The sequence below is a fragment of the Zootoca vivipara genome, chromosome 13, assembly GCF_963506605.1.
Source record: "Zootoca vivipara chromosome 13, rZooViv1.1, whole genome shotgun sequence".
In the NCBI taxonomy this organism is placed as follows: Eukaryota; Metazoa; Chordata; class Lepidosauria; order Squamata; family Lacertidae; genus Zootoca; species Zootoca vivipara.
Window position 1 is genome coordinate 16,844,659 of NC_083288.1, and position 26,482 is coordinate 16,871,140.

The 26,482-nt window shown below is 48.7% G+C and overlaps 1 protein-coding gene across 3 annotated transcripts; it reads left to right on the forward strand.

Annotated features, from left to right (window-relative positions):
- The first annotated feature begins 397 nt into the window (after positions 1-397).
- SCAF1 (SR-related CTD associated factor 1) lies at positions 398-26,220 on the forward strand. Of its 3 annotated transcripts, none has more exons than XM_035135343.2 (11): positions 398-632; positions 4,388-4,545; positions 9,897-9,963; positions 12,263-12,390; positions 13,885-14,003; positions 14,807-14,919; positions 15,830-19,054; positions 20,643-20,725; positions 22,527-22,811; positions 23,926-24,054; positions 24,162-26,220. In XM_035135343.2, exons 2-11 carry the CDS (start codon positions 4,408-4,410, stop codon positions 24,336-24,338), a joined length of 4,464 nt encoding a protein of 1,487 aa, XP_034991234.2. In that variant the 5' UTR covers positions 398-632; positions 4,388-4,407; the 3' UTR covers positions 24,339-26,220. The 3 variants fall into 3 exon arrangements, with proteins under 3 accessions (XP_034991234.2, XP_034991233.2, XP_060137096.1); XM_035135342.2 differs by having other exon boundaries at positions 398-542; XM_060281113.1 differs by having other exon boundaries at positions 562-615.
- Positions 26,221-26,482: the final 262 nt, after the last annotated feature.

Consider the following 26,482-nt stretch of genomic DNA (forward strand, 5'->3'; position numbering starts at 1 on the left):
GAACATAAGGCTGCCTGCCCGCTTTTCAGGCTTTGGGGCGAAATCTCCGCGCCCTGCGGGTGCTCTTGCCCCACACACGGAAGCTTCGACCACCTGCCGCGGAAAACTCGATTCCTACCCACGGCCCCGCTCAGCTAAGACTGCAGCTCCTCGGCCCTCGTACTGCGGCGAGCGGCCTCCACTCTATACAAGGCCCCATCAACTCGAAAACTACATCCCCCATCACGCCCTGCCCACCCCGCCCCCTTTTCCCGTCCCGCCTTGAGGCATTCTGGTCTTGGGAGTCCGGGGTGCCGCCCGTCCCCCGAGGGACTCTTCGGGAGCGGACTGCATCTCCCAGAATGCCGCGGGGGGGACGAACACCGCCCTCTCTCGGAGGCCCCGCCCTCCTCGCCGCGGAGCCGAGCGGAGTAAAATGGCTGCCGCAGAGGCCGGGCCCGGACAGTGTCGGCGGCGGCAGCGGCCGCGCCTCCTCTTCCTCCTCCTCCTCCTCTTGTGTTGAAGTGGGCGGGCGGAAAGGCCTAGCTTCCCGGGGGAGCTGGGTAATTATGGCAATCGCTCGGGAGGGGCTGCCGGCCAAAGGGTCTTTCGCGGGGCTGGTGCGCGAGCGCGTGTGTATGTGTGCAAAAAAAGTGTGTTTGTATACATATATTTATTTATTTTATTTGCGCCGGGAGTGTGTTTGTGTGCGAGCGGGGGGGGGCGAATATTAAGTGTACGCAATGCAGGGGCGAGGGCTTTAAATAATAAAAATTAAAATGGGGGGTGTTTGGTTGTTTTAAAGTAGCGGTGACGGGCGGAGAAGGCCTCGGAGCGCGCCCGTTAAGGGCGTGATGTGGGGTCGGAAGATCGGGGGGAGGCGGGTTGGTCGGGGGTGGTGGTTGGGTTCATTTTGGCTTGGATGCCATTCCCGTAAGCCCTAAAGGTGGGGCAGCTGTCGTGGGGGGGGGTGGCGGCCCCGAGAGCCGTGCCTTGTCTTGTTTCGGTATTAAAACAGGGTTTTTTTGGGGGGTGGGTATATTGTGAGGGGACCTGTGGGGAAGCGATGCGTGTGGGGCGGCATCCACCCTGCGCCCACTTACCTGAGGAGAAGCGCTGCTGGGGTCAGTGGGGCTTGGCGCAACCCCCCCTCCCTACTATACAGGCAGCGGATAGGGCTTTGTTTGCACCCCCTGGGAAAGGGGGAAGAGGGCGTTCAAGGGGGTGTGCGCCTGCATCTGGGGCTGTACATGGAGGGAAACGGTGGGGCAGAGGAGTTTGAGGCATGTAGAATCTATGGAAGAAGATGGGTGGTGGTGGTTGGGTTGTTTTAGTATGGCAGACGGATGGGGGTTCATTTGGGGTTGTTGATGGCAGTCAAGGTCCTTTCTTGTGTCACTTGGGTAAGGAATCCAGGAGGAGCTGATTTGACCCTGGGAAAAGGGAACTGGATAGCATCAGTTAGACTAAATAGAATTTATCTCGTCATTCCGGGACAAAATGTTTGGACACCTGACATAGTGTCTTCTACTCTTGAGAGAGTCTCTCAGATCACAGGCAGGGATTTTTTTTTTCTCATTGTCCGTTACTTTTGGACTGGAGTTGCCGAGGACTGAAGCCTAGGACCTTTTGCACGCAAAACATAGCCTCTTTATCCCTGAGCTGCAGCAGTTGATGGTCAGGTAAATTCTATAATGGGAGTTGTGGACCTGAGATGCGGCTACGGTTAAGGGTGGTTTTCGTGGCTGAAGATGGCACAGAAGGCTGGTGGGTTGCCCAAAATGTGGTGTCATCAATGGGCTGTGTGGGATCTTGGTTGGTAAGCTTATGAAATGACAGAATAATTGTGAGGTTCCAAATGGAAAAATAAGAGAATGGCAAGGTTTTTCGGTGCCATGTGGTGAGAAGGTGGGTGGCAGAGGATTGATGGAAGGTTTTGAAGGAAATGTTGGATAAGCAACTCAATGACAATTTTTAGATGTAGAATGTCTGAAGCAGAGGATTGGGCAGATGATCTGAAAGGTTGCTTCTAGCTCTCTATGCTTATAATTTTACCTGTCTTTTGGGTCTGTTAGTATTTAGAATCAAGCACAAAATTGTGCAATTTAACCGAATAATTGTTTAGGTAAATAGGGGATTGAGGATTAACAGGTCTTTTTAAGTCTCATTTATCCATACCATATGTGGGGTTACCTTTGAAGGTGACCCGGAAACTACAACTAATCCAGAATGTGGCAGCTAGACTGGTGACTGGGAGCGGCTACCGAGACCACATAACACCGGTCTTGAAAGATCTACATTGGCTCCCAGTACGTTTCCGAGCACAATTCAAAGTGTTCGTGCTGACCTTTAAAGCCCTAAATGGCCTCCGTCCAGTATACCTGAAGGAGTGTATCCACCCCCATCGTTCTGCCCGGACACTGAGGTCCAGCACCGAGGGCGTTCTGGCGGTTCCCTCGTTGCAAGAAGCCAAGTTGCAGGGGACCAGGCAGAGGGCCTTCTCGGTAGTGGCGCCCGCCCTGTGGAACGCCCTCCCATCAGATGTCAAAGAGAAAAACAGCTACCAGATTTTTAGAAGACATCTGAAGGCTGTTTAGGGAGGCTTTTAATGTTTAATAGATTACTGTATTGTATTCTTCTGTTGGAAGCCGCCCAGAGTGGCTGGGGAAACCCAGCCAGATGGGCGGGGTATAAATAATAAATTATTATTATTATTATTTTATTATTACCTACTTAAGACTAGAAAATATGGTTGTACATCCTTTCACACACCCCACATATCTAGGATACCCCACATATCTAGGATTTGCAGATCTCCCAAAGAACCCAACATTCTACTAGTTTCTAACCTGGATCCTGATCATTCTACCAAAGTTTCTATGTCTTGGAACAGCCTCAACATCCGATGCTGTTCAAGTTCATTCATGAGGTCTTTCCACATGTGCCTGCTTTCCCCCCAATGGTAGTTCTAGCATGTCTTAAAAGTCATGCAAAGGAAAGGGATTAGAAAGGAAATTATTTAAGACTAGGAATGGTGGGGAAAGCACTAGTGTTCTGAGCTGAGAAGATAAGGAACAGGGTTTATAAAACTTAGAGAGTCAGCTCTTGTGAAAGAATGGTGCAGCAGAGAAGAATTATTTATGTGTGGGTAGTCTGTGATGATTAGAAAGTGGGGGAATTTACTGGGTGGAAGTCAGACTCGGGGATGGAAAATATGTGGCCTTAGATATTGGTGACCTACAGCTCCCATCATCCTTGCCTCCCCGCCATGCTCGTTGGGCCTACGTGAGTTGGAATCCATCAATAACTGGATGGCCACCCTATTATTGGTGTACATACTACAGTGGTTGCAGTGAACAGTGGAAAGGAACTTGGAATATTGGGCTCCTAACAGGCTACACGTATAATGACAACTTTATTTCAAAATAAGCAAATGCTTAAATGTATTGAACTATAAATTGGTATCTGAAGAAGTGTGCATGCACACGAAAGCTCATACCAAAATAAAAACTTAGTTGGTCTTTAAGGTGCTACTGAAGGAATTTTTTTATAAATTCCCCATCAGCTAATCAGCGGGGTTCTAGCACATTATCATTGTTGATCTTAAGGACACTGCAATCACTGTATTCGCTTCTCCCACAATCTTTCACTTGAGAGCATACTACTCCACACAAACAAAAGTAATTTTAGATATTCCCGGGGACACTCTTCTTTTAGTATTACTGTATGTTTATTACCTATTTGGTTCACAAAAAGGGTATGAAACCGAGCTGGTTTCATGGTGTTGAAGCTGGCTCAGAAAATAACCTGAAACATTTCCCTTCTCGAAGGGAGCGCTGGCAGGAGACTGTGATCTGGGTGTGGAGTAGGAAGCCTTTCCTCTTTGGCTGAGCCTGACTTGGGTGCTGTCTTACTGATTTAAATATGCAGGCCTCGGATGAGGCAAATGGCTTATATGCTGCCATGGCATTTTAGCTACTTCCATTGGGCAACAATTAGAAAAGCACAATTGGAACACTGAAATGGTTTTTATGGAAAGCCAGTTGCTACCTGCTCAGTCCCATCCCCTCTTCCCTTTGTTGCATAGCTGGATTATGGGCAGTGAAGACCTAGATCCTGTGTTGCTGCAGTGGGTGCAAGCAGAGTTTTCTGTGAAAGAAGCAGGGCTCTGGCGGATCAAAACATGGGCTGGCAGAGTCTTGCAAATCTTGAATTCTCTTGGAGGAGCATGAGGTATTGAGAGGGTGGGATGGGGAGATGACTTGTTGCAGACTGGGTGTCCGGATTTCGGAGTTCTATGCAAAGGGATTGTATTTCATCTAGTCTAGTTTAACAAGCGACCTGAAGAGGATAGGTAGGTCAGGAACTGGATTGCCGGTCACTAATGTCTCACTCCATCAATATCTAGGATTTGCAGCTCCTGCAGTCATGGAAGAGGAGGAGAATCGACGCCCCCCAGTAAGGGAGGATCCTGCACGAGGTGGCGAGAAGCCGGCCAGTGAACCTTCTCTCGATGCAGATTGGGACCAATCGGGAGCCCTCTGTGCTGGCCAAGCTATTATTCTGGTAATGACGGCTCAGTTTCTCAAGGGGTTGTAGGCTGGAGTGATGGGCATAGGCATTGCTTAATAATTATGTTTCGAATGAGTAGTTCTTGCTGGGAAGCCTGTGGTTCCTTGAGGTTGAGCACAAATGATTAGGTCCATTTTGAGGCATTAGCGGTGGTTTTGCTCAGAGGATTAATTTGTATTTTTTCCACATTGCGCTGCTTTGTAGATGCAGATGAGTTTCCGAAAGCAGGACAGTTAAGTTAACATGTGCAAAGTAACCAGTTGGGTATTTGGAGATGTTTCTCCGCTGCTTCTATCTTACAAAAGTTAGTCCAGTGTATTTTCCAATTCAACCCCTTTATGGGCATGTAGCAAATGCTGAAATGAGGTGTTGATTAAAGATGTACATGGCATGTTACTGAAATACACCAAGAAGGGGGTTGTGACAATCTGGAAGAGGTGACACAGTTGGCATTGGACTGAGTGGCTTCCTGCCCATTGGATCAGGAATGGGCAGTGAGGAGGACCCCAGTTCCCATCAGCCCTAGCCAGTATGGCCTGTGGTCAAGCATGATGGTAATTGTAGTCCCAACAGCATATGGAGGGCCCTTCCCTATTCTACACAGTCAACTACAACCACAGGAATTTGAAAATGAAAACTGGAGAATGTGGGACTAACATCCTCTTTAAAAAGCAGGAGCTCTCACTCAACCTGTTCACACTCTTTTTTTTTTTGATAGCTGCCAAACAGCCATTTGTTAAAGATACTGCACAATAGCAAGGCTGGAGATCTTGAATGATGTGATTTTATTCAGAAAACAAGTTTAATGGACATTGTGATTGGGCTCACTGTAGATAAATGAAAATCATTATCAAGCAGAATCATAATTCATATCATTATCCCCCCACTTCCTCTGCGGTTTTCAAGGTGCTGTATAGGAGTCCCGTCCCCAAATTTTTAGGATCACAGTGTATCTCAGCACAAAATAGTTTCCGTGTGAAATAATTCTGCTGGGCAATAGTAAAAAGAGAATGGATACTGAAAAATGAGGCAGCCCCACAATGAGAAGGTTCACCCTCCCCAGAGAAAGCAGTCTCTTAAGTTTACTCTTGCTTTCATAATACGGAAAGAGTTTGATAGGTCTACTTGCATGTATTTGGATACATTGGTAGACTTGCTTAGTTTTTTAACCTGAAAATAATACTTTTTGTTTACTTTTGTGTCAATTCCCAAACACCAAATTCCAAAGGGTTGTCATACAATTGCCCGATTCAAATGTAACGATAAACAGTGGGTATATAGTATACATATGTGCACAAGCTTTGGGTTTATTCTTTTTCTTCTACACCTCTCTTCCCTGGTACAGACACAAGGAGGAAATTGGAAGTTTGTGCGTTCGATTGCGGTTAGCCACAGTTAAGGATTGTGTCTTGAGTGTTAGGTGAAGCTTAAATGTGGCTAGTTAAAGCAAGGTAGCTTCATAAGCTATGAAGCTGGCTTATTTCAACAGATCATAGTTGATATTAACTCTCGTTTAGTGTCATGTCCAAACCCTAAACTGTGGTTATTTGACATTGAAAGCAGTTCAGTTTCCTCCTGCTGGTGTTGTGTGTAGAGTGTGTGAAGTGCGATTTGAAACTTATTGCAGCTCATTCCTGCCATGATAAAACCATGGTTTACGAAGCTAATGCGGCATACAGGCAGTAACCATTTTGCATGGGGGTTCTGTATAAGCCTGCTTTGCCCCGTTCTCCCCTCTTTTGGTTCCAAAAAGACCTGCCCATCAGCACAGTTGAACATGCCTAAGATGGTCACCGCCTGTATATGTGTATCAGGATGATTTCCCCCCTATCCATACCTGAAGTGTGTTTCTGGTTGCACACTGTGTGTGTGTGTGTGTGTGTGTGTGTGTGTGTCCCAGTCATTGCTTCCTCCCTAACAGTATTATAAATCAATAATGAGGCTTGTTTAGGCTGCTACGCTTTTTTTTTTTAGTACACATCACTGCCATATAGAGTTTACTTGAAGTAAATATTTTTTCTTTCATTCCGTCTTACATGTGACTTCAGAAACTATAATTTCTTCGTTTTCTTTTCAACCTCTCTCTCACTTGCGCATCGTTGTTCTTTTAACTTCCCTCTTAGTGCTTGCCAATTGTTCTGTGGAACTGTTTGTTTAGTTCTGCCAGCTGGTGTGGCGTTCCAGAAAGAAAGAAAAATCTGTAGAAGAGCATTATAAAAAAAATAATTGGCCTTGCAGATAAGTATACAGAGATTGTAAAACTCGCCAGCCCACACATGTGGCTTCTTGCTTAACCAGCTTTCAGCAAAACAGGCTCCGCTTAGTCTTAGAGCTTGAAAAATAACGCTTCAGAAAACAACTGTTTTGGGTTTGGAGGGTAGAAAGAGTTGAAAAACAGAGAAATACTGAATACGTATATTCCTCCATCGATGTAATAAGCAGCTCTTTCCAAAAATGAATAAAATTTTTTTGCCCAAGCATAATATGTGCAACCCAATCTTGTATATGATTGGAAGGAAGTCTTAACCATTTTCATTGGTGCTTACCCCAGGAAAGTGTGTATAGCAGGGCATTTATGTATTATTTTAGTGTCCAAATTAGGGACCCAGGTGGCGATGTGGGTTAAACCACTGAGCCTAGGGCTTGCTGATCAGAAGGTCGGCGGTTCGAATCCCTGTGACGGGGTGAGCTCCTGTTGCTTGGTCCCAGCTCCTGCCAACCTAACAGTTCGAAAGCATGTAAAAATGCAAGTAGATAAATAGGAACCGCTACAGCGGGAAGGTAAACGGCGTTTCCATGTGCTGCTCTGGTTTGCCAGAAGTGGCTTTGTCATGCTGGCCACATGACCTGGAAGCTGTACGCCGGCTCCCTCGGCCAATAATGCGAGATGAGCGTGCAACCCCAGAGTCGGTCACGACTGGACCTAATGGTCAGGGGTCCCTTTACCTTTACCTTAGTGTCCAAATGGAAACCTGGACAAAGCTGTTGGATGTGTGACATTCACAAAGTAGTATGACCTTTTTAATGAAATTAAATAATACCAGTAGAACACAGCAGTATATCACACACTAATTCTTAGGTTCTTCACAAGCAGGAGCATTTCTGGAAAACATTTGAACAAAATCTTTCAATATGCAGTGGTTCTCAATATTTTCTTTCTTTGTAAGAATTCTGCTGTGGTTAATTTTTTTAATTTTTAATTTTAGTTTTCAGGAGTCTCACTTTTGTCAGAACAGAAGTTAGTAGAAAAAGAGATTCATTTAAAGCATTGGGGCTCTACATACAAATTGTAGTAGACTATTAATATTTACATTAGTATTAGGATAATAATATCAAATTTATAAAATAATGTGTGGGTTAGGGTATTTTTCATATATATTCATATAATGCTCTCCCCCCCCCCCCTGTACACAATTTTGTGGCTTTTTTTCTTTTGGAATCACTTTAATGGTTTATAATTGAAAATTCTTCAATAAAATATCACTTTTTTAAAAAGCACCAGGGCTTCACTTTTTGGAAGACTTGCTTGCAGACACTTGTAAGTTCATGTAGTTAGATTTTTATCCTCTGTGCACTTACTTGGAAATAAGCCTCATCTTGAAACTTTGTGAGAAACTCTTATCAGCCAGCCATTGTGCATTTAATACACTTAATTAATAATTACTTCTAAAAGAAATGTCCTAGGGACCGGGAAGTCTGGGAACCAGCATGCATTCAGGAAGCATCTTTTTAAGCCTTTCTTCCTAAGAGATAAAGAGCAAACATTAAAAGATGCTTGGCCTTGGGGCATGCAGAAGAATGTAGCTGGAAGGGGGGAAACAGCCTACAGCTGTAAACTTGCACAACTAATTAAGCTGAGACTGTGATCTTGGATCATTGGATACTAGGCACAAGATAAATGAGACAGGTGACAGTGACAACCAAGCAGGAGGCTTCAGGTTCAAACTTCAAGGTATTGGCTCAGTCTTGGGTGCTGAAAGCACATTGGAGTGCAGAGAAGACCACATGCAATGGATTTGGGTTAATTTTTAAAAGTCCTGGCTACAAAACTACAAAGGAGAAATTCTGGATCAACTCTGGCTTCTTAGGGGTGGTGTCTACTTTCCCCACTTTCATGGCAATTTGTATGCCTGGTTTAAATAAAAAATAAATAAAAATAAATAAAAAATCATCTATCTCCGTCAGATTCAGTTTTTGGGTTAGGTTTTTATTATACTGTAATTTCATATTATAATGTATATAAATCAGAACAGTGATAACTACGGGCAAAAAATAAAAGACGAAAAACAAAATTATAAAATAGGCAGTTTGAAAGAGTTGAAATAACAAAGTCCAAGTAAAGACAATCACTGTTATCAGATCATCACGTGTAATTCCAGATTTGCCAGGCTTGTGACCTGTTGTCTTGAAAATGGTGGTTCCATTGTATATGTCATAAAGGAATGTCAAATTGTATAAACACTGAATGTTGTAGTCCTTGTCAAAATCTGCAGCTATGTGTAGTTTTCTCCATTATAGCTATATTCCAGAGCTAGTGATACCAAGCATCCGGTGTAACGTGATTCCATTGAATTGCAGTTCCTATTCTTACTGCCAAGATCATACATAAAAATCAATTTTGAACAATATATTTACATCGGTGTCATCAAAAATATCCAATAACATTAATTCAGGAGAACGAAAGATTCATTTTTGACAACCTGCGCTGTTCCTAGCAAATCATTCTTTTTTAATGGTGAGCCATTCATCACTCAATGTGTATATTTAACTACATGCTGAATGTGAGCTTTACCTCCAGTATTTCAGTGTAATAGCTTGCCAGTGTGGTGTAGTGGTTAAGAGCGGTAGACTAGTAATCTGGGGAGCCAGGTTCGCGTCTCCGCTCCTCCCCATGCAGCTGCTGGGTGACCTTGGGCTAGTCACACTTCTCTGAAGTCTCTCAGCCCCACTCACCTCACAGGGTGTCTGTTGTGGGGGAGGAAGGGAAAGGAGAATGTTAGCCGCTTTGAGACTCCTTCGGGTAGTGATAAAGCGGGATATCAAATCCAAACTCTTCTTGTTATCATCGTTCTGAAGTTTCTTAAAGTGGCGCTTAGGCTGGAAGCAAGATCTCCAAAGTTCTTGGGCAGTTTTTGTTTTATTTTGCAAGGTTCTCATGTACAGTATAAGATTTCAGTCTTGATTTCATGTCAGCCTTTGGCTCTTGCCCCATTCATTGTCCCTGTGCAAACCCATCCAATAACCGCCATGAAAGCTAGCCGGTCACTTTCAGTTGGGCTTCTGGCAGTTGCTGTACTGGATGTTTTTCAGCAAGAGCTAAGGGTTTTTTTGTTTTGTCCTTGCAGAAAGCTTTGCAGCAAGCTGTGGGGAGCAGCCTGCCGGGTGAACTGCAGGATCCAGCCAGTGAGAAAGGTAACTCAAAATCGAGAGGCAAACCAAGGAGTGGAGCGACCGATGGGCCAGGCTTCGTCGGGTGGATTAAGTGCACTTTCAGCAATAGGCGCCTCTGCCGTGAACATCACAATTCATCATGAACATAGCAGATCTCAGGCCAGGCTTGAGGGATGTGGACTTTTTGTGGGGAGGAGCGGTGGAGAATGAGAAGTTGCCTTTTAACAAGTCACATCAGTTGCCCATTTAGCTCAGTGTTGTCTGCTGTCATTGTTTCAGACAAGGGTCCCTCGCAGCCCTACCTGGAGATGCCAGGGGTTGAACCAGGGACCCCCAGCGTCCAACAGGTGTATTCTTCCACTGCGCTATTCACATTTGCCTTAAGTTGAAGCTACATGTTTCTTTTATTTACGTTTTTTAAAAAGTCTGTCCACAAGGTGCCTGACGTTCACCAATAAAAAACCTGATCTAAATTATGGGTGCTTAATGCGCCTAAAAATATTATTATTTATATCCCACCCATCTGGCTGCGTTTTCCCAGCCACTCTGGGCAGCTCCCAACAGAATATTAAAAACACGATAAAACATCAAACATTAAAAACGTCCCTAAACAGGGCTGCCTTCAGATGTCTTCTAAAAGTCAGATAGTTGTTTATTTCCTTGACATCTGATGGGAGGGCTTTCCACAGGGAGGGAGCCACTACCGAGAAGGCCCTCTGCCTGGTTCCCTGTAACCTCACTTCTCGCAGTGAAGGAACTGCCAGAAGGCCCTCGGAGCTGGACCTCAGTGTCTCGTCTGAACGATGGGGGTGGAGACACTCCTTCAGGTATACTGGGCTGAGGCCATTTAGGGCTTTAAAGGTCAGCACCAACACTTTGAATTGTGCTCGGAAACTTACTGGGAGCCAATGTAGGTATTTCAGGACCGGTGTTATGTGGTCTTGGCAGCCACTCCCAGTCACCAGTCTAGCTGCCGCATTCTGGTTCTTTTCATGTGCCTAGTTTCCCCGGGAAACGCAGATGTTCAGAATTGTGAAATGATGCTTCTCAGTGCCTGCAATGACTTCAAGACCAGGAAGCATTGAGCTTTCCAATAATACCAGCATCTTTCCCTTCAAGAGGCACAAACTGGCAAGAGATCTAGAATACAGTGGTACCTCGAGTTAAGAACTTAATTCGTTCTGGAGGTCCGTTCTTAACCTGAAACTGTTCTTAACCTGAGGTACCACTTTAGCTAATGGGGCCTCCCGCTGCCGCTGCGGCGCCACGGCACCATTTCTGTTCTCATCCTGAAGCAAAGTTCTTAACCCGAGGTACTATTTCTGGGTTAGCGGAGTCTGTAGCCTGAAGCATCTGTAACCCAAGGTACCACTGTACATCTATGTCTATATTTCTTAATTAAAGCTGGTGTCTGCAGGATTTAAAAGAGCACAACTGTCATCCACAGCTAGTCAAGAGGAGGTGGGCCCTGTGTCTCATCATGCAGGCAATCCCTGGTTCAGTCCCGGGCATCTTCAGGTTGAAACACTGCCAGTTAAAAGACAGTACTGAGCTAGATGGACCAATGGTTTGACTCTGTCTAGAGGAAGTTTCATGTGATCTTAGTACAGTATATTCCTGCGTATAAGACTACTTTTTAACCCAGGAAAATCTTCTCAAAAGTCGGGGGTCGTCTTATACGCTGGGTCGTATTTCTTATACGGCGAGTATATCTCAAACTCTATATTTTAACTGGAAAAGTTGGGGGTCGTCTTATACGCCCAGTCGTCTTGTACGCCGGAATATACGGGTAGTAGTCTCTGTTAATGCTTTTCACTAAATGCTTAGTCCTTCTCATACCAACCATTACTGATTTATCTCAGGCTACCCAGCAAGTTCATGACCGAGCTAAGATCTAAAGATTCCCAGGGCATAACTCTCTAGTACTGAGGTAGAAGTTTGATTGTGGCCTACAGGTTGAGCCACTATCCCATTTCTGGTGGATCATGTGGACGAGATCTTTATTTGATCTAGCAAGGCATTTAATGTGCTCATGAGCAAAGAGTGCATCCCCTAAATTTGTTTACTTTGGTGGTTCACTGTTGGTGATAAGCAGTCTGGGGTATGGACTCATCTCCCTTTTCCTTTTTAAACGAGAATTTTGCAAAGCAAAAGAAAGAATGAAGTTACCCAGTCTTTGGGCTGTGTAATGGCAAGACTTCAACTATCTGTGGAGTTCGTGTGCAGTTGCTTTTTGGAGCAGTATATCCCTGCAAAGCAGGCATGTCATACCTTTCTAGTGGGGTCCCTCTTGCTGCCATTGCCTCTCTCTTTTTTTCAGATGCTGAATGCAAGCACACAAGCCGGAGGAAATTGTGCAAGAGCTCCAGATCCGAAGGACTCGGAGGAACCTGGCTGGGAACTGGGGACCCTGCACTGGCCTGCGATAGGAATGCCACAATGGGTGAGGTATGTTGGCAGCGTTGTACTGTAAACACTGCATACCCTATTATGATGTGTTAACATGGGAAAGCTTGCATGTTCTGTTACAGATCTCTGCAAGGGCCAAACATTATGACTGCTGGAGATTTCTAATGCACTGGGGTCAACTACACATGGGTTTGGTCTTACAGGGCAAATAAATTCTGGTGAATAGTGTGCTCACCTCCGTTCTTCGGTGATGGGGCCTGCTGAGGGCCTGAAGGGCCCCACCCTTGCCTCTCTTCACCTGGCTTGGGGCAGGGCCTGACAGGCTGCACAAGGACAGTGGCTGCTGCTCAGCACCGAGGGCTCCTCTTTTAACTTGTTTTTGATCTTTATCAGTGTTGTTTTAAATGAGACCATCTTGGCTGTGAGCCCTGGAAGACCATCACCCAGCCTTACTGGCCCTTTCCCATTTGGCCTGGGAGAGTGGAGTGCTGACTGACTCCAGCTCCAAAAGCTGAGGCTGTTGAACAGATTCTTGGGTTGGAGTATTGTTTACCGGGGGGGGGGGTTGAGAGAGCTGATGCTGTTATTGATATTATTGTTGTATCTTTAGTTTTAGATCTTGTGATTTATGTGGAAATTGTTTCCATCAGGTTGTGTACTTTCTGATGGGTTTTATTTATTGTTTATGACTTCTGTTATGTTTGTAATTATGTAAATCTTGTCACGTTGCAAGCCACCTTGAGCGTAGTTTCAACTGTGGAAAGGCGGCATACAAATACTGTAAAATGATGATGATGATTGTTCATCTGTGACCAGTTGTGGATTTTCTTTTTGTGAATGTGGGCCTGTCATGGTGTTTTGCCTCCTCCTTTCCCCGGCATTCTTTAGAGGAGGAATTGAAGGTCTTGGCCTGTGTGTTGATGCCAGTTTGTGTTACCTTCCGAGCTCTTCTAATTATCATCATCATCCAATAATACAAAAAACCAAAAAATACAAAATTCTGTTAAAAAGAGAAAATACTACAAAGTGAGAATATGATTTGACTACAAAGCATATTTCTTAAACTCTGTACATTTTGAGTCCATAGAATTGTAGAGTTGGAAGGGGACCCTGAGGGTCATCTAGTCCAACCCCCTCCAGTGCAGCTGTCCCATACAGGGATCAAACCTGCAACCTTGGCGTTACCAGCACCATGTTCAGTTACGATGGTTATATTTGGTAAATCAGTACTTTCAGTGGAGACAAGACGCACACGATTGCTGTTAATTTACTCTTTTATCATATAATTCATACCATTCAAAAGGACATAAAATATGTGGATGATAAGTAACATTTTCAAAGTACACCCATTAGGTCAGTGAACTTAAACAACTTGCATCCACTGTTTTTTTAACAATATAAGTCTGCTCTGAAAATGACTTCGTTGGCTATCACCCCATGACAATCCTAGCATTGCCTAATTTTTACTTAATATATATAACCAGAGGGTCCCAGTTACTCAGCACTTGTTTGTTATCCTATTCCTTCCTCCAGGTCCTTGAGGCTCCTTCTTCTGATGTGGTGCCTGACTTGGCTGGAGTCTTTGACTACCTGGAGTGGACTTACCATTTCCCACAGGGAGTAGAGAGCTCCGTAGGAACTCAGGCAGTTTAGTAAGTGGGACTCCTATAGGACAACCATCTCCATCTCAGGGAGGACAAGTGATGCCCATTCTTGTGGCTGCAGTCTAGAGCTTCACAGTAAAAGCTCTGAAATTCTACCATTCAGTAGAAGTTCTGTAAAACGTTGGAGCTGCACAGCTGGCAGGATAACGGTAATAATGAGGCTTTTAGAAACAGAAGCCTGTTGGCAAATTAAATTCAGAAGTGCGCCAAGCAGTAAAATGCATGTATCAAAGTATCATTTTTTAGGAACTTGGGAATTAAATCGGAGTGCAGTTGCAGAAGGAGGGGAAATTGCAGAAGCCAAATGGCTTTGTAGAAGAAGGGGGGGCTCATGAGCTACTGCCCTGGCAAATAGAATAGTATTGACTGCTACTTCTATGCAGTGGGTGATCTCAGCCACTGCCACCCCCCTGTGGAAAAGGGAGCTCAACTAAGGGGAAGAAGCTGCTGGATCATTACCCAGGTCCCCTCAAGGATTTAGACACTGCCAGGCAGAGCTTAGGGATCACAATGGACCAGAGGGAACGAGACAAATTTCTAAGGTACGTGGGACCAAAATGCCTTGAATTATGCCTGCAGGTCAGTGGAGTTTAGTGCAGACCACAATAATGCTCCCTTATTTCTGATCATTGCCCATGCTGGCTGAGGCTGGTGGGAGCTGGAGTCCAGCAACATCTAGGGGGCAACAGGTTGGGAAAAGGCTGGCTTAGAATGTCGCACTAGAAATTGGGATCTCCGGGTTGTCGGTGCGGGACCTGCTTCCTAATTCTGTTTTTTGTCTCTTTCAACAGCGGGGATGAAGATATGGAAGAAGTGGAGCTGGTGGCTGAGGTGCGGCTGGGGGATGTGGGCGCCTTGTCTGGCATCTTGAGAAGAAATCTGTCTTGGAGGAGGCAGAAGTCTGGTGGGTGTCTGCACATATGTGAGGAAAAAAATGAGACAGATGAGGAAAGGGATGCAGACTCTCTAGGATGGAAACTACATTCTATGGTAAACCATAGAGAGGGGGTCAGGCAGGATGTGTTAACAAGATCCAGGGTGGCAGTGCCATTCAGAAAGTTCCATGTCTTGCACATCCAGAGCCTGCCATCTTATACATAGCAGGGGGAAATGGGCTGCCATACTTGGCGGTAGGGTAGTAAAACGGTTTCTTTTCAGTATTGGGTCTCTTCCCCCAGCCCAGTGTTTCCCAACCTTGTGCCTCCAGATGTTTTGAGACTACAATTCCCATCATCCCTAGCTAGCAAGACCAGTGGTCAGGAATGATGGGAATTGTAGTCCGAAAACAGCTGGAGGCACAATGTTGGGAAACACTGCCCCAGCCCATTCATAATTTCAAGTGCTCCAGCCCAGTTTCTCTTAGGCCCAGGACCCACAAAGTTACTCATATTTCAGGGGCCCCACCCCCGCTGCTCAATCCTGCCCCCCATATGACCTGCTGGCAGTCCCCTGCAATGGCACCTCTCCCTTTCTGCTGACCTTGGAATTCGAGCCCAGATATGGTGAGGATAAATCCTGCAGTTGGTGGAAACGCAGGTCTTTGTAGCTCGAGATTTGGACTGAGACTCAAGTTGCTGGTTACAGCGTTAGGCAGCTCCAGGGCTGGATGCCTCTACTGGCTAATGGAGTACTGTATGCTATCTGAGGCTTATACCCAGTCGATAGCAGCAGGCTGGGGAATAGTGGAACCCCGACTCCTGTGAAGAGCCAGTTGTGGAATGTGATACGGGGCCTTTATGTATTTTTTTAAAAAGTTCCTATCTTCTTCCAAATTTGGGTGCACGCCTGACCATTTCCGTTTTTGCTCCCTGCAGCCTGCCTTGGATTATCTGCACCTTGCTGGAGAGGAAGCCACGCTTGTCCCCTTGGCCACCGTTCCCTTTCAGAGCAGCCTTATCCTCTGGACTCACACAGAACTCTGCCTGTAATGGACCTGGCTCCTTGGACTTCTCTTTTAGCCAGGAGCCAAGTTTCGCAGTCCCCTAAAGCAGACAGGACTTCTCCCTCACCTTGCTTGGGCATGACTCTGGGTACTGGCACGGGGGTATCCAGCGGGGGGCAGCAGCGCCCGCAGAGCGCCGCCAGCCGGGAATCTGAATCCCAGCAGCGTTCCCAGCCACCTCCCACCAACTCCTTGGACAAGGCCGATTCCAGCACCTCTTCTTCGCCATCCTGCTCTTCATCGTCATCCTCAATCTCCTGCCACCAGGGCCTGCTGGGCGAAGGTGGCGGCGACTCTTCAAACCCCTGCCCCCCAATGCGCTCCCCGGACTTAGATATTTATGATCCCTTCCACCCGACCGATGAGGATAACCTCAATGGTGATTTTGCCTTTGGCGACTCTCCCCACAAAGAGGCAGAGGGTGGGCGGCATGACCAGAAGTACGACCCCTTCGACCCCACGGGCTCTAACCCCAGTTCCTCCATCAGCACCCCTTCGCACGAGGATGATGACGAAGATGAGGACGATGATGAAGACGACCCTGACCGACACCCTCCGGACATGTCCCACAGCATCAGCCGCATCTCGGAAACATTGGCTGGGATCTACGACGAAAACAGCCTGAGCCAAGATTTCCCCAGCTCGGACAAAGGGCAGGAAGATTCTGAGCCAGATGTGGAACCCGGTAGGGATTACGAAACGGAGGCAGCCTGCTCTGCTGAGCTTCCCGAGGGCAAAGAGCCTCCGGGCGCCGATTCCACTCTGCCTGAGGAGCTTCCTTCAGAGCAGGCGGAAGCTAAAGCCCCTGAGCCACGCCGCCGGGTCTTTGTGGTAGACTTGGCCCCCAAAGGACGCTTGGATGCTGAAACCAAGCCGCAGCTGGAAGGGAAAGTGTCCCTGGAGGTGGTGACCGTGGGAAACGCCAAGCTGAGGAGTGGCGAGAAGATGTCCAAAGGAGGTGGGCATCATCGGGCCGGACGCCGGTCATCCATGGAGTGGGACGGGAGTGGCGGCGGCGACTCGGAAATTGAGGAAGGCGAGATTGTCCAGCCAGAGGATGAGCGCTATAGCCCCATTCGACTTTTCCGGAGCAGGTGCCGGCCTGCCGAACAGCGCACCCTGCGGGTGGTCGAGGGAGACGACTTCCTGTCGCTGCACGCAGACTCAGATGACGAGGGAGCCCTACAGATCGACTTCAGCGAGAGCCAGCCTGACCCCCGTTGGAAGGGCGTGGACTTGAGGAGAAAGATTCTGACCCAGCGACGAGAGCGCTATCATCGAGCCCCCTCGCCCCTGCCTCCACCACCGCCGCCTCCGCCAGCCCCCAAGCGCCCTGCCTCCAAGTCTCACTCTGGCTCGAGCTCCGGCTCCTGCAAGAAATTGAAAAGGGAGCGCAAAAGGTCACGTGAGCGCAAGGCCTCGAAAACCAAGGAGGCTTACGTCTCCCCGTGGAACCCGAAGAAGAAATCCAAATCGCGCTCGAAATCCAAGGAGCGCCGGCATTCGCACCACAGGGCTTCGCGGTCCCGCTCACATCACCGAACCTCCCGGTCCTGGTCGCCGTCGATCAGCACTAGCTTGTCTGCGGTTGGCTCCTCCCATACCTCTGCTGAGCGGCGCAAGAGCAGGAGATCAAAGTCGAAGGAGAAGCGCCGCGGCCGGCGCTCTCGGTCGCGCAGCAGCAGCCGTGCCCATCGCAGCAGGCACAAAGAGAAACATCGGGGGGATGGCGGCAGGAAGAAGAAGAAGCGCTCCCGGTCTCACTCGCGGGAGAAGCATCCTTCCCATCGGTTGTCCAAGGATAAGGAACGGGAGGTGCACCTGCAGGAGGAGCCCAAGTCTGAGAAGGTCCTGATGGAACGGCGTAGAGATGCACGGACTGTGGTGCCCCCATCGATCCAGGACCTCAACGACAACGACCTCTTCACCATCAAGAGGACCATCACGGTCAACCAGCAGGAGAAAATGGAAGGGCTCTTGGAGACGCCGGAGAGAGCTAAGCGGGAAGTCCTTTACGATTCCGAAGGGTTGAGCTTCGATGCTTGCTTCTCGGACCGCGAGCCTGCGGAGGAATCCAAATCGGGCGGGGGGCGGCTTGCGGCCAAGGAGGACGTGGTCCCGTCCCGCAAGGACAAGCGGCCGGAGGAAGACATCAAGCAGAAGGTGCCTAAGGAGAAAGAGCGCAAGAGGGCCTACCTGGAGGAGCGCCCTGGTGCCCGCGATAAGTACAAAAAAAAGTTGAAGGAGGGACCGCCCTGTTCAGAACAGCAGGAGTTGCCCAAAGTGGAGAAAAAGGCCCGGCCGGATCGGGACAAGAGTGGGAAAAAGATCAAAGCTGGAAGCCACAAGGAAAGTGGCAAGTTGGGCTCAGGCCGGAAGGTGAAGCTCCAGTCCAAGGTGGCCGTTTTGATCCGCGAAGGGGTCAGCAGCACCACGTCGGTCAAGGAGGTGGGTTCCATTGGTGTGAAGTTCAGCCGCGACAAGGAGAGCCGCTCGCCTTTCCTCAAGTCGGAGGAGAAGGTGCTGATGGTTGGGGCCTCAGCAGCTGGCCAAGGAGAGATGGCCAACGTCAAGGAGCCAGGGTTCAAACCCAAGAAAGTCAAAGGGCTGAAGGCCAAGATGGGCGTGAAGAAGCTGAAGGGCGTCAAGCCTAAGGGTGCCTCAGAGCCCAAGAAGAAGAAGAAGCTCAAGGTGAAGACTGGGCTAAAGAAATCCAAAGCCGACAGCTGCAGTCAAGGCGCGAGCAGCCCCTTGAGGGTCAAGGAGGAGCCCTCGTGGTCTGGTTCGGAGAAATCGGAGGTCACCGCCAAACCACCCAGCCCGCAGCCCTTGGCCCCAGACCAGGAGCTCACGCCCGACTCCCAGACGGTGGACAGCAGCTGCAAGACGCCCGATGTCTCCTTCCTTCCTGAAGAGCCCCCCGTCGAGCCCCCCAGGGTGCCAGCAGACGAGCCGGAAGCCGACAGCTTGTCCGAGACCAAAGAGGAACAGCCGCTGCAGCCACCCCCTCACCCACCCCGCAGCTTGCCCCAGCCACCGGCCCCCATGTCATGGAACCTGCAGGGTGGGGTAGACTGCACCAGTGGCGTGTTGGCATGTAGGTATTGGGATGGGGCCAGGGAAGGGGGGGGGAGGGAGTGCTTTCGTGGAGCCCTGCTCATTGGTCTTTTTTTACCTATTGATACATTGCTTAATACTAAAATAGTTTCCAAGCAGATTACAGAAATAACTTGAGTTTGTGTATGTGTGTGTACACACACACACACACACACACACAGAGTGAAACTGAAAAACTGTAAAGCAAAGCTAAAACACAACACAATGCAAAATAACAAAATCCTAATGAAGCAGAAACATATCAACACATTTTGAAAATGTCTCGAGGGCCAGGTATCCCTTCCCTCTTCTCCCTTTTACCAAAGCACATCCATTGATGGTTCTTGTATGAATCTGAAATAGGGCTCTGCAGATCCCTGTATTGCTTGCGTGCCATAATGGCATTGATTTTTTTTCCTTAATGGATCTTTGCATTATGGAAGTTGTCCCTATCCTTGCCTGGAAGGTAGAGCCCCCGTCGTGCGCCCATAACAATTGGAAGAGATCTCAGAGGTCACTTCTTCCACCCCTCTGCTCAGCGCACGGTGCAAGTGCAGCATCCCTGGCAGATGCCCACCAAGTGCTGCTTAAATACTTCCACCAAAGGAGAATTTGCCGCCTCCCAAAGCAAGCCTTTTCCCATTTTGGACCATTACCAGCATAACGTTCGGCTGATACCTGCTTCCTTCCCAATTCTCACCTGTTGGTTCTGATCCTCCGGAGTGACCAAGGGCTCAAGTCTGCTCTGTTTTCTGCATGACAGCCCTTCAGATATTCAAAGACTGCTGCGTCTTGAAGGATTAAACCAGTTGAAGTCCAGGTCACCGCAAAACTTCACTGTCCACACACAAAACATTGAACGCAGCTGCAGTCTTCACAACCTTTTCGTTTTGTTTCTTGGGGCTGTAGATAAAAGCCTGAATTTTTACACTGCTCATCCAGTGAAGGGTAAAAATTCAGAGGACTGGCTGCTGGAGGGGTAATGAAGTGCTTCTCTTCATCCATAACTTGTGTAACCAAAAGTTCCCAAGCCATTAAAAAGCTGAACCTTACCAGCCTGAGAAATCATATAAGGAAAGTTCATGCCTCTGAGTGTATGCCATTTTGCCCCAAAGGCACCTGGAACTTGTGTTCCTTGGAGCAGAACGTTCCCAGCTTTGCTAACAGTCGGAGCCAAGGAGCACAGCCCTTTTCATAGATATGCTTTCATTTTTTCAGTGCATCTGTGTTTTTAAACTGTGCATAGCAGTGTTAAGGCCTTAACTATAGGTGTTGTAGGAGATCCACATTTATATTTTAAAGAGCACCTAGGGGTGGGATTGAATTTGGGCAGTGATAGGATGTTTAGCCCCATCTCAGTTACAAGTTTTCTTCTCTCCCCCCCGCTCCGGCCTGTTTTTGCATGCTGAGTTGGCAGGGAGGGTGGAGAGAATAGAATTATGGAGCAGACCACCCCCCTGTTTGAGAAGGGAAACCCCAGGATTTGAGCGTCTGTATGTCAGGGGTGAGGAACCTCTGCACTCCCTTCTCCACCCCCACCCCATGCCCGTTTGGCAAACCGTTTCTGAGCCTCTTGTTTTTTAACCTAGTGACTGCCCTGCTTTTCAAGATGGAAGAGGCCAACCTCGCAAGCAGGGCAAAAGCCCAGGAGCTTATTCAAGCAACCAATCAGGTACGGAGCAGGTTTGAAACAGTTAAAACAGCTGTTGAAATTTATTTTCATTGTGTAGATAACGGATACCCACATATCACAGGGTGTTGGCACTCGGGTTACAGCCACAACTAGCATTTCCAGTACAAAAATCTCACATTCAGCCAAGAGATCTGGCTGTGGCAAGTGTATTTCTGGGAATGGATGTGAAACTCCTTTCTAGCCAAAATGTGGGAGGGGAGGGCAGGAGGTGGAAGGTTGTGGGGCTGACTTGATAACACAAACGGGACGAAGTGCAAACCTCTTGGAAGGTAAGGCAAAGATGACCATTGCACACTTAAGCGTCAAAGCCCAGAGCACTGTGGACTCTCGCGAAAGCAAGGTGTGCTGCCTAGCACAGAAGTTGGCACTCGTGAGAGTTGCAGCTAGTCCTTTTAAAAATAAAATTATTGTTATTTAGATGCCTGATCCTCATGGTAGCAGGGACAAGCTTAGAAGTATGTGGGTGTTTTCTGGTAAAGGACTTGCATACAGTGAGGGCTTGATCTTCTCCAGCATGAAGAGATGGGGGCTTCATCTCTCCTAGGACAACAACTGGTTCTCCACCTCCCAAGCTGCCTGCCATGTCCTTCTTAGCCTCCCTCTGCCCCTCGACTAGTTCCCAAATTTAATGTGAACCTTTTTTTAAAAAAAGCATTGTATATGCAAAATGAAATGATGTCAACGTATCACCCATTTGAATAAACAAGCATTACTAAACAGAGACTTTAGCCCTGTGCCCACTTACCTGGAATACAAACCTCAGCAAGCCAAGTTGGGTTTGCTTTCTGAATACGCTGGGGCGATTGGGTTGTGAATTCTGTCCAATCTCAGAATGTGTTGTTTGGGGTTCCCTCTACACAGCATAAGTGACAACTAGATCTTCCTCTCACAATCACATGGTGTTTCAGAGCTGTACAGCTGTTACACCACATTCAGCAGCCAGTTTCTCTTCCTCCAAATCAAGTCTGGTAATTTTCTGTTTTTCTTGAATTAAAAGCCACTCAAAGCCACTCAGGAAGTTGTATCGCTTTGAATGTTCTGCTCGAGTGGTGACGCCGGTGTTTTAACTGTCATTGTAGGACCCATTGAATGCATCTCCAGTGCCCAGTTTGGGTTGAGAGGACAAATCAGCTCTGGGGAGGTTGTGTGTGGCTGTAGCAGGGGCATGGCTAGTGGAGGGAATCTGGCAATGCAGATTCCTTGTGTAAAGCGAGTTGGGTTTATCTCACTAAGAGTGAGGCACACATGGTCCTAGGCCCAATTTCAGGAGTTTGGGGGGAGCCCCAAGGGGAAAGAAAGAAGGCAATAGAGGAAAGTGGTGGTAGGGAGGAGCCAAAATGAATAGGAGGAGAAGGGGGGAAGCCCTTTGCAATCAACACATTCAGACTTCTGGCAAGTGTGAGCTGGCCCCACACACTTTGGCTTGGGGGCCGGACCCACTGCCCCCAAAGAAATCCAGCCCTTAGCAAAAGAGAGGTTCCCCAGGCATTGTGTAACTATTCCCTCAACTGCCATCGGTAGGTGTAGCTTCCTCTAAGCTCTCAACGGGGAGCATCAGCCCTGCTTACTGATTTTGCAATGTGCAGTTGCACCCAGTTGGGGTACCTTTTAGGGAAGGGAGATTGACAGGGCTCCCTGTCCCATCCATAGCCAGGTATACCCATCCAGTTACCTGACTGCTTCTGGGTGGCATCCCAACATCTAGCTCTTGAGTTTGGAGAAATGGAAGGCCAGTGACATGCCGTCTTAACCATCTCCTCCTCCTCCCTTCCCCTACCAGATCCTGACCCACACCAAGCCCGCTGCCTCCTTGGGCCCCCCTCAGCCACCAGCACCGCCAGCCCACCCACCTGCCTCCCACTTGGCTGTACCGCCCGTCTCCTACCTGCTCCAGAGCTCCCTGCCTCTCGGAGGCTGTGGCTCCACCCCCACCACCCCCACCGGAGTCTTGCCCGGGACGTTGAGCCAGGCTTCGTCAGGCCCTCCCTCGGCGGCCATATTTGCCTCTTCCTCCGGCACCGATCTGGGGAGCACCAGCTCTGAAGGGCGTGGAGACAGCGACAAGGTAAAAGAGCTGGGGTTGTTTTTGGAACGAAGCAGCTGGTGCTTTAAGGCAAGCCTTCCCCAGCCTAGTGCCCCCCAGAAGATGCTGGACTCCAGCTCCCATCATCCCTAACTACCATTGGCCATGCCAGCTGGGCTTGTGTCATAGACTGGCTGGACACAGGAGGAGGATGGGATGCACCAGCTGGGGAACCCCCAAGGGAAGAAGGCTTAGAGCCCGGGGAGTGGTGGTGCCACGCCAATGAGCAGCCAGAGGGAGAAGACTGGAGAGAGGAGGGGTCAAAAGCTGAAGGGGTAACAGTTTAGTGAGCAGGGAGAGTCTGTGACAGAAAGAAGTCCAGAAGCAGAAACAGGCAAAAGCAGGAGAGGAGGGAGGGCAAAGATTAGTCAGACTGGTGAAGAAGCCAGGGTGTCTCCCTCTCCTGCTTTGACAAGCTCCCCTCCTGGTCTCCCAGGACCAGGAGAGGCATAAAGTGGGAGGAGCAAAGGCAGGCGCATTGGTGTAGTCTCAGATTGTGGGAAGGTGCGGGTTTCTTCAGTCTCCAAAACTGTCTCATAGGGCTGGCCCGCTTACTTACAGAACGTCAGAAGTTTGAGAGTCCTGAAACATCAGGAGGGCCACAGGCTTCTGCGCTAAGCAGCCAGTTGCCCAGCACTAAAATCACCAGGGACGTGAGAATCTGCCTTAGGCCAAGTCAGACCATTGGCTCATCTAGTTCAGGGTTGGCAGCAGAGATCTCTCCCAGCCTTACCCAGAGTTGACAGGGATTAAACCCTAGGACCTTCTGCATGCATTGAAAGCAGATGCTGCGGCCCTGAGCTAAAGCCCTCCCCTAGATATTCAGCAGTGGACCATGGTCCATAATCCTGGTATTGGACAGGTGCTTTAAACCATCTATGGAGGGGGTCAAACAGTTTCCTGGGGGAAGAGAAAGGAAGTTCTTACAGAGGTATCCATTTCGGCTAAGGAACCATTTGCTTGCAAGCAACAGAGGAGCGGAGCTTGATCAGCCCAGGGCTGTCACTTCTCACACCTATGCCATGTCATAGACACCTTGGTCCTGGTCCCCCCCCCTCCTGCTTCGGCTAACTCTCCTGCCTCTGCTCCACTGCAGTACCTGAAAAAGCTCCACACACAGGAACGGGCAGTGGAGGAAGTGAAGCTGGCCATCAAGCCCTATTACCAGAAGAAGGAGATCACCAAGGAAGAATACAAGGACATCCTGCGTAAAGCCGTCCACAAGGTAAAGAGGCGGCTGGGGCCACACAGGAGACCAGGAAGCGGGGAGGCCCACAGTGAGAGGGGAAAAGGTATTGACTCTTGTTTTGTCCTCCTCCAATCCTCCTCTAGATCTGCCATAGCAAGAGCGGCGAAATCAACCCCGTCAAAGTGAATAACCTAGTGAAGGCGTACGTTCAGCGATACAAGTACTTTCGAAAACACGGGCGCAAGATGGATGAGGAGCCAGGCCCCACCAAGGAGATCGCGGGGCTGGACAAGTCTGGCTTGCCCATGCCCCCGCTCTGATTTCCTCCCCAGGGGGGAAAAAAATCAAAAAGAATGGCCCTTCTTTATGCAAATAGGCTTGGCTGGGCCCCCCTCCCCCAGCCCCCTTTCCTGTGTGTGGGGCGTGTGGAAGGGAGGGGTTGGGGCGACCCGCTTTGTTTGGGAAGGGGTGGCATTTGGAGAGTGCGGTTCTTGTGCATCTGCTATCTGCCCCTCTACATTCAACAGTTTTAGCCACAAATCGACTTTGTGTTTTACCCTGTAAATACAGATGAGAGGATGGGACTAATTTTTAGTTTCATCACTCTCCAACCCGCCCCGCCCCCCCTTGATACAATGGGTGGATGTTATTCCCCCACCCCACACCCCACCTTAGTTTTTACTCATTTAGCATGTTTTTAATTTGACGGTTTTATTCTCGCCCTCCCTCCCGTCAGGAGTCATGAAAGAGCAGTACCGTGGCCGGCCTGTAGATGGCAACTTCCTGCCACACTGGGTGGGTAGCACATCCCCCATACTCCCCCCAGTTGTAAGTTCGTCTGCCATACTCTTCCCCTCTCCCACCCCTTTCTCTCCATAAAACTGCATTTAGCCATCTAAACCGAGCTCTGTCTCTGTGGTCCTTTAGTGAGGGGTGTGTGTGCGTGTCTATGTACTTTTTTTGAGGGGGTGCACTCCCCCAGAACGCAGGTGGATCACATTTGTTGCTGCTACTACCACCTTGTGGAAGAACTGCTTTGGTTTTTTTATTTTTTAAAGGGTGCTTGAGGCATCGGGCAAAATCTTGCTTTGCAGATCACAACCCTCTCCCTGCCCTATTCTCAGGGGCAACTGCATCTCTGCACGTTAGAGTAGGCCTAGCAGCCTGGATCAGCTCTTCAGCCTTTTTTTTTCCTTCTGGAGTTCCCATTTTCTGAATTCCTCCTCCAGGGCCTAATGTTGATTCTTTTGGCTCATAACTACCCATGAAATCAGTATGACACATCGCCTAGGGATGGGCGATGTCAGCTTTTCAACATTGTGATGCACCGCCAGCCAAACATCATGATGCAGTGGTACACTGCGGTGTTGCAAAGCGGAGGGAGGAACGAGCTGCATCAGCCACGGCCCTGCGGCGAAAATGCTGCCCCTCCCACTGAGGGAGCTTCGCCCCGGTGCTTTGTGGGGCTGCAGCCGAAGCAGCTTGTTCTTCCGCATGGCGGAGGGGCTCAGGAACGGCAGCGGTTTCACCTGCGATACACTGCTGGGTGAAGGCACCGTCGCGATCTGGCCCTGGGTGATGTATCAATGCATCACCCAGGCCTAGTGTTGCCTGGTACTTAGTTGAACCCGATCACATTGTATAGTAATGGGGGTGGGGGGCTGTGGCCCCCAGTTGTCGCTGGACTCCAAATTCCATCCGCCCCTACCAGCATGGCCAGGGATGGGAGGTGTCTGGCAAAATCTGGAGGGCCACAGCTTTGCTTTCCCCCCTCCCCTTGCTGTAGTTGGTCGACTGTACCCCTTTGATCATTGATGTTGACATCCCCCGAGGATGCCCAGGGTCAGGTTGCCCAAGAAACACCTGAGGGGTGGGGTAATACAGGGGTAGTCAGTGTAGTAGAGGTATTGGGAGAACTACAGTTACCAGTATGGCAAATGGCTGAGGATGAAGAGAGTAAGTAGGAGGGCACTACATTGGCTATCCCTGGAGGTAGTGTATAAACCAGGGTTTCCCAAACCAGGGTCTCCAGCTGTTGTTTTTTTTGGGGGGGGGACTACACTTCCCATCACCCCTGACCATTCGTCCTGCTAGCTAGGGATGATGGGAGTTGTAGTGTATACAACCACCGGTGGACAAGACTGCTGCTGAAAAGGGGTGGGTAAGGAAGAAACTTGCAAGGGACTGTGAGGAGGTCTACGTAACCGGTATAACATTGCTAACGGAGTCTTCTAAACAACCCCCACAAACAGCTGCTGGCAAACAAAATTCTCATTTTGAAGAAGGTGGGGCAGTGTTTCTAAGATTATATTGTTGTTGTTGTTGTTGCTACTGCTACTGCTACTTTGACTTCCTGTGCCAGGCTATGAATGAGAGTAAGAATGGGGTGGCAGCCTTGAGCCCAGAGAAACGTGAGTTAATTTGCTCAGCAAGGTTCTCGCCGAAAGGGCTGCAGGAGCAGTCG

What these genes read in the sequence shown, in the direction of transcription:
- SCAF1 (XM_035135343.2), top strand. Translation starts at nt 4,408, where the DNA reads ATGGAAGAGGAGGAGAATCGACGCCCCCCAGTAAGGGAGGATCCTGCA. An exon ending in TTGGAGGAGGCAGAAGTCTG is followed by an intron (nt 14,920 to 15,829) that starts GTGGGTGTCTGC and finishes TGCTCCCTGCAG; the next exon opens with CCTGCCTTGGATTATCTGCA. An exon ending in TTATTCAAGCAACCAATCAG is followed by an intron (nt 20,726 to 22,526) that starts GTACGGAGCAGG and finishes TTCCCCTACCAG; the next exon opens with ATCCTGACCCACACCAAGCC.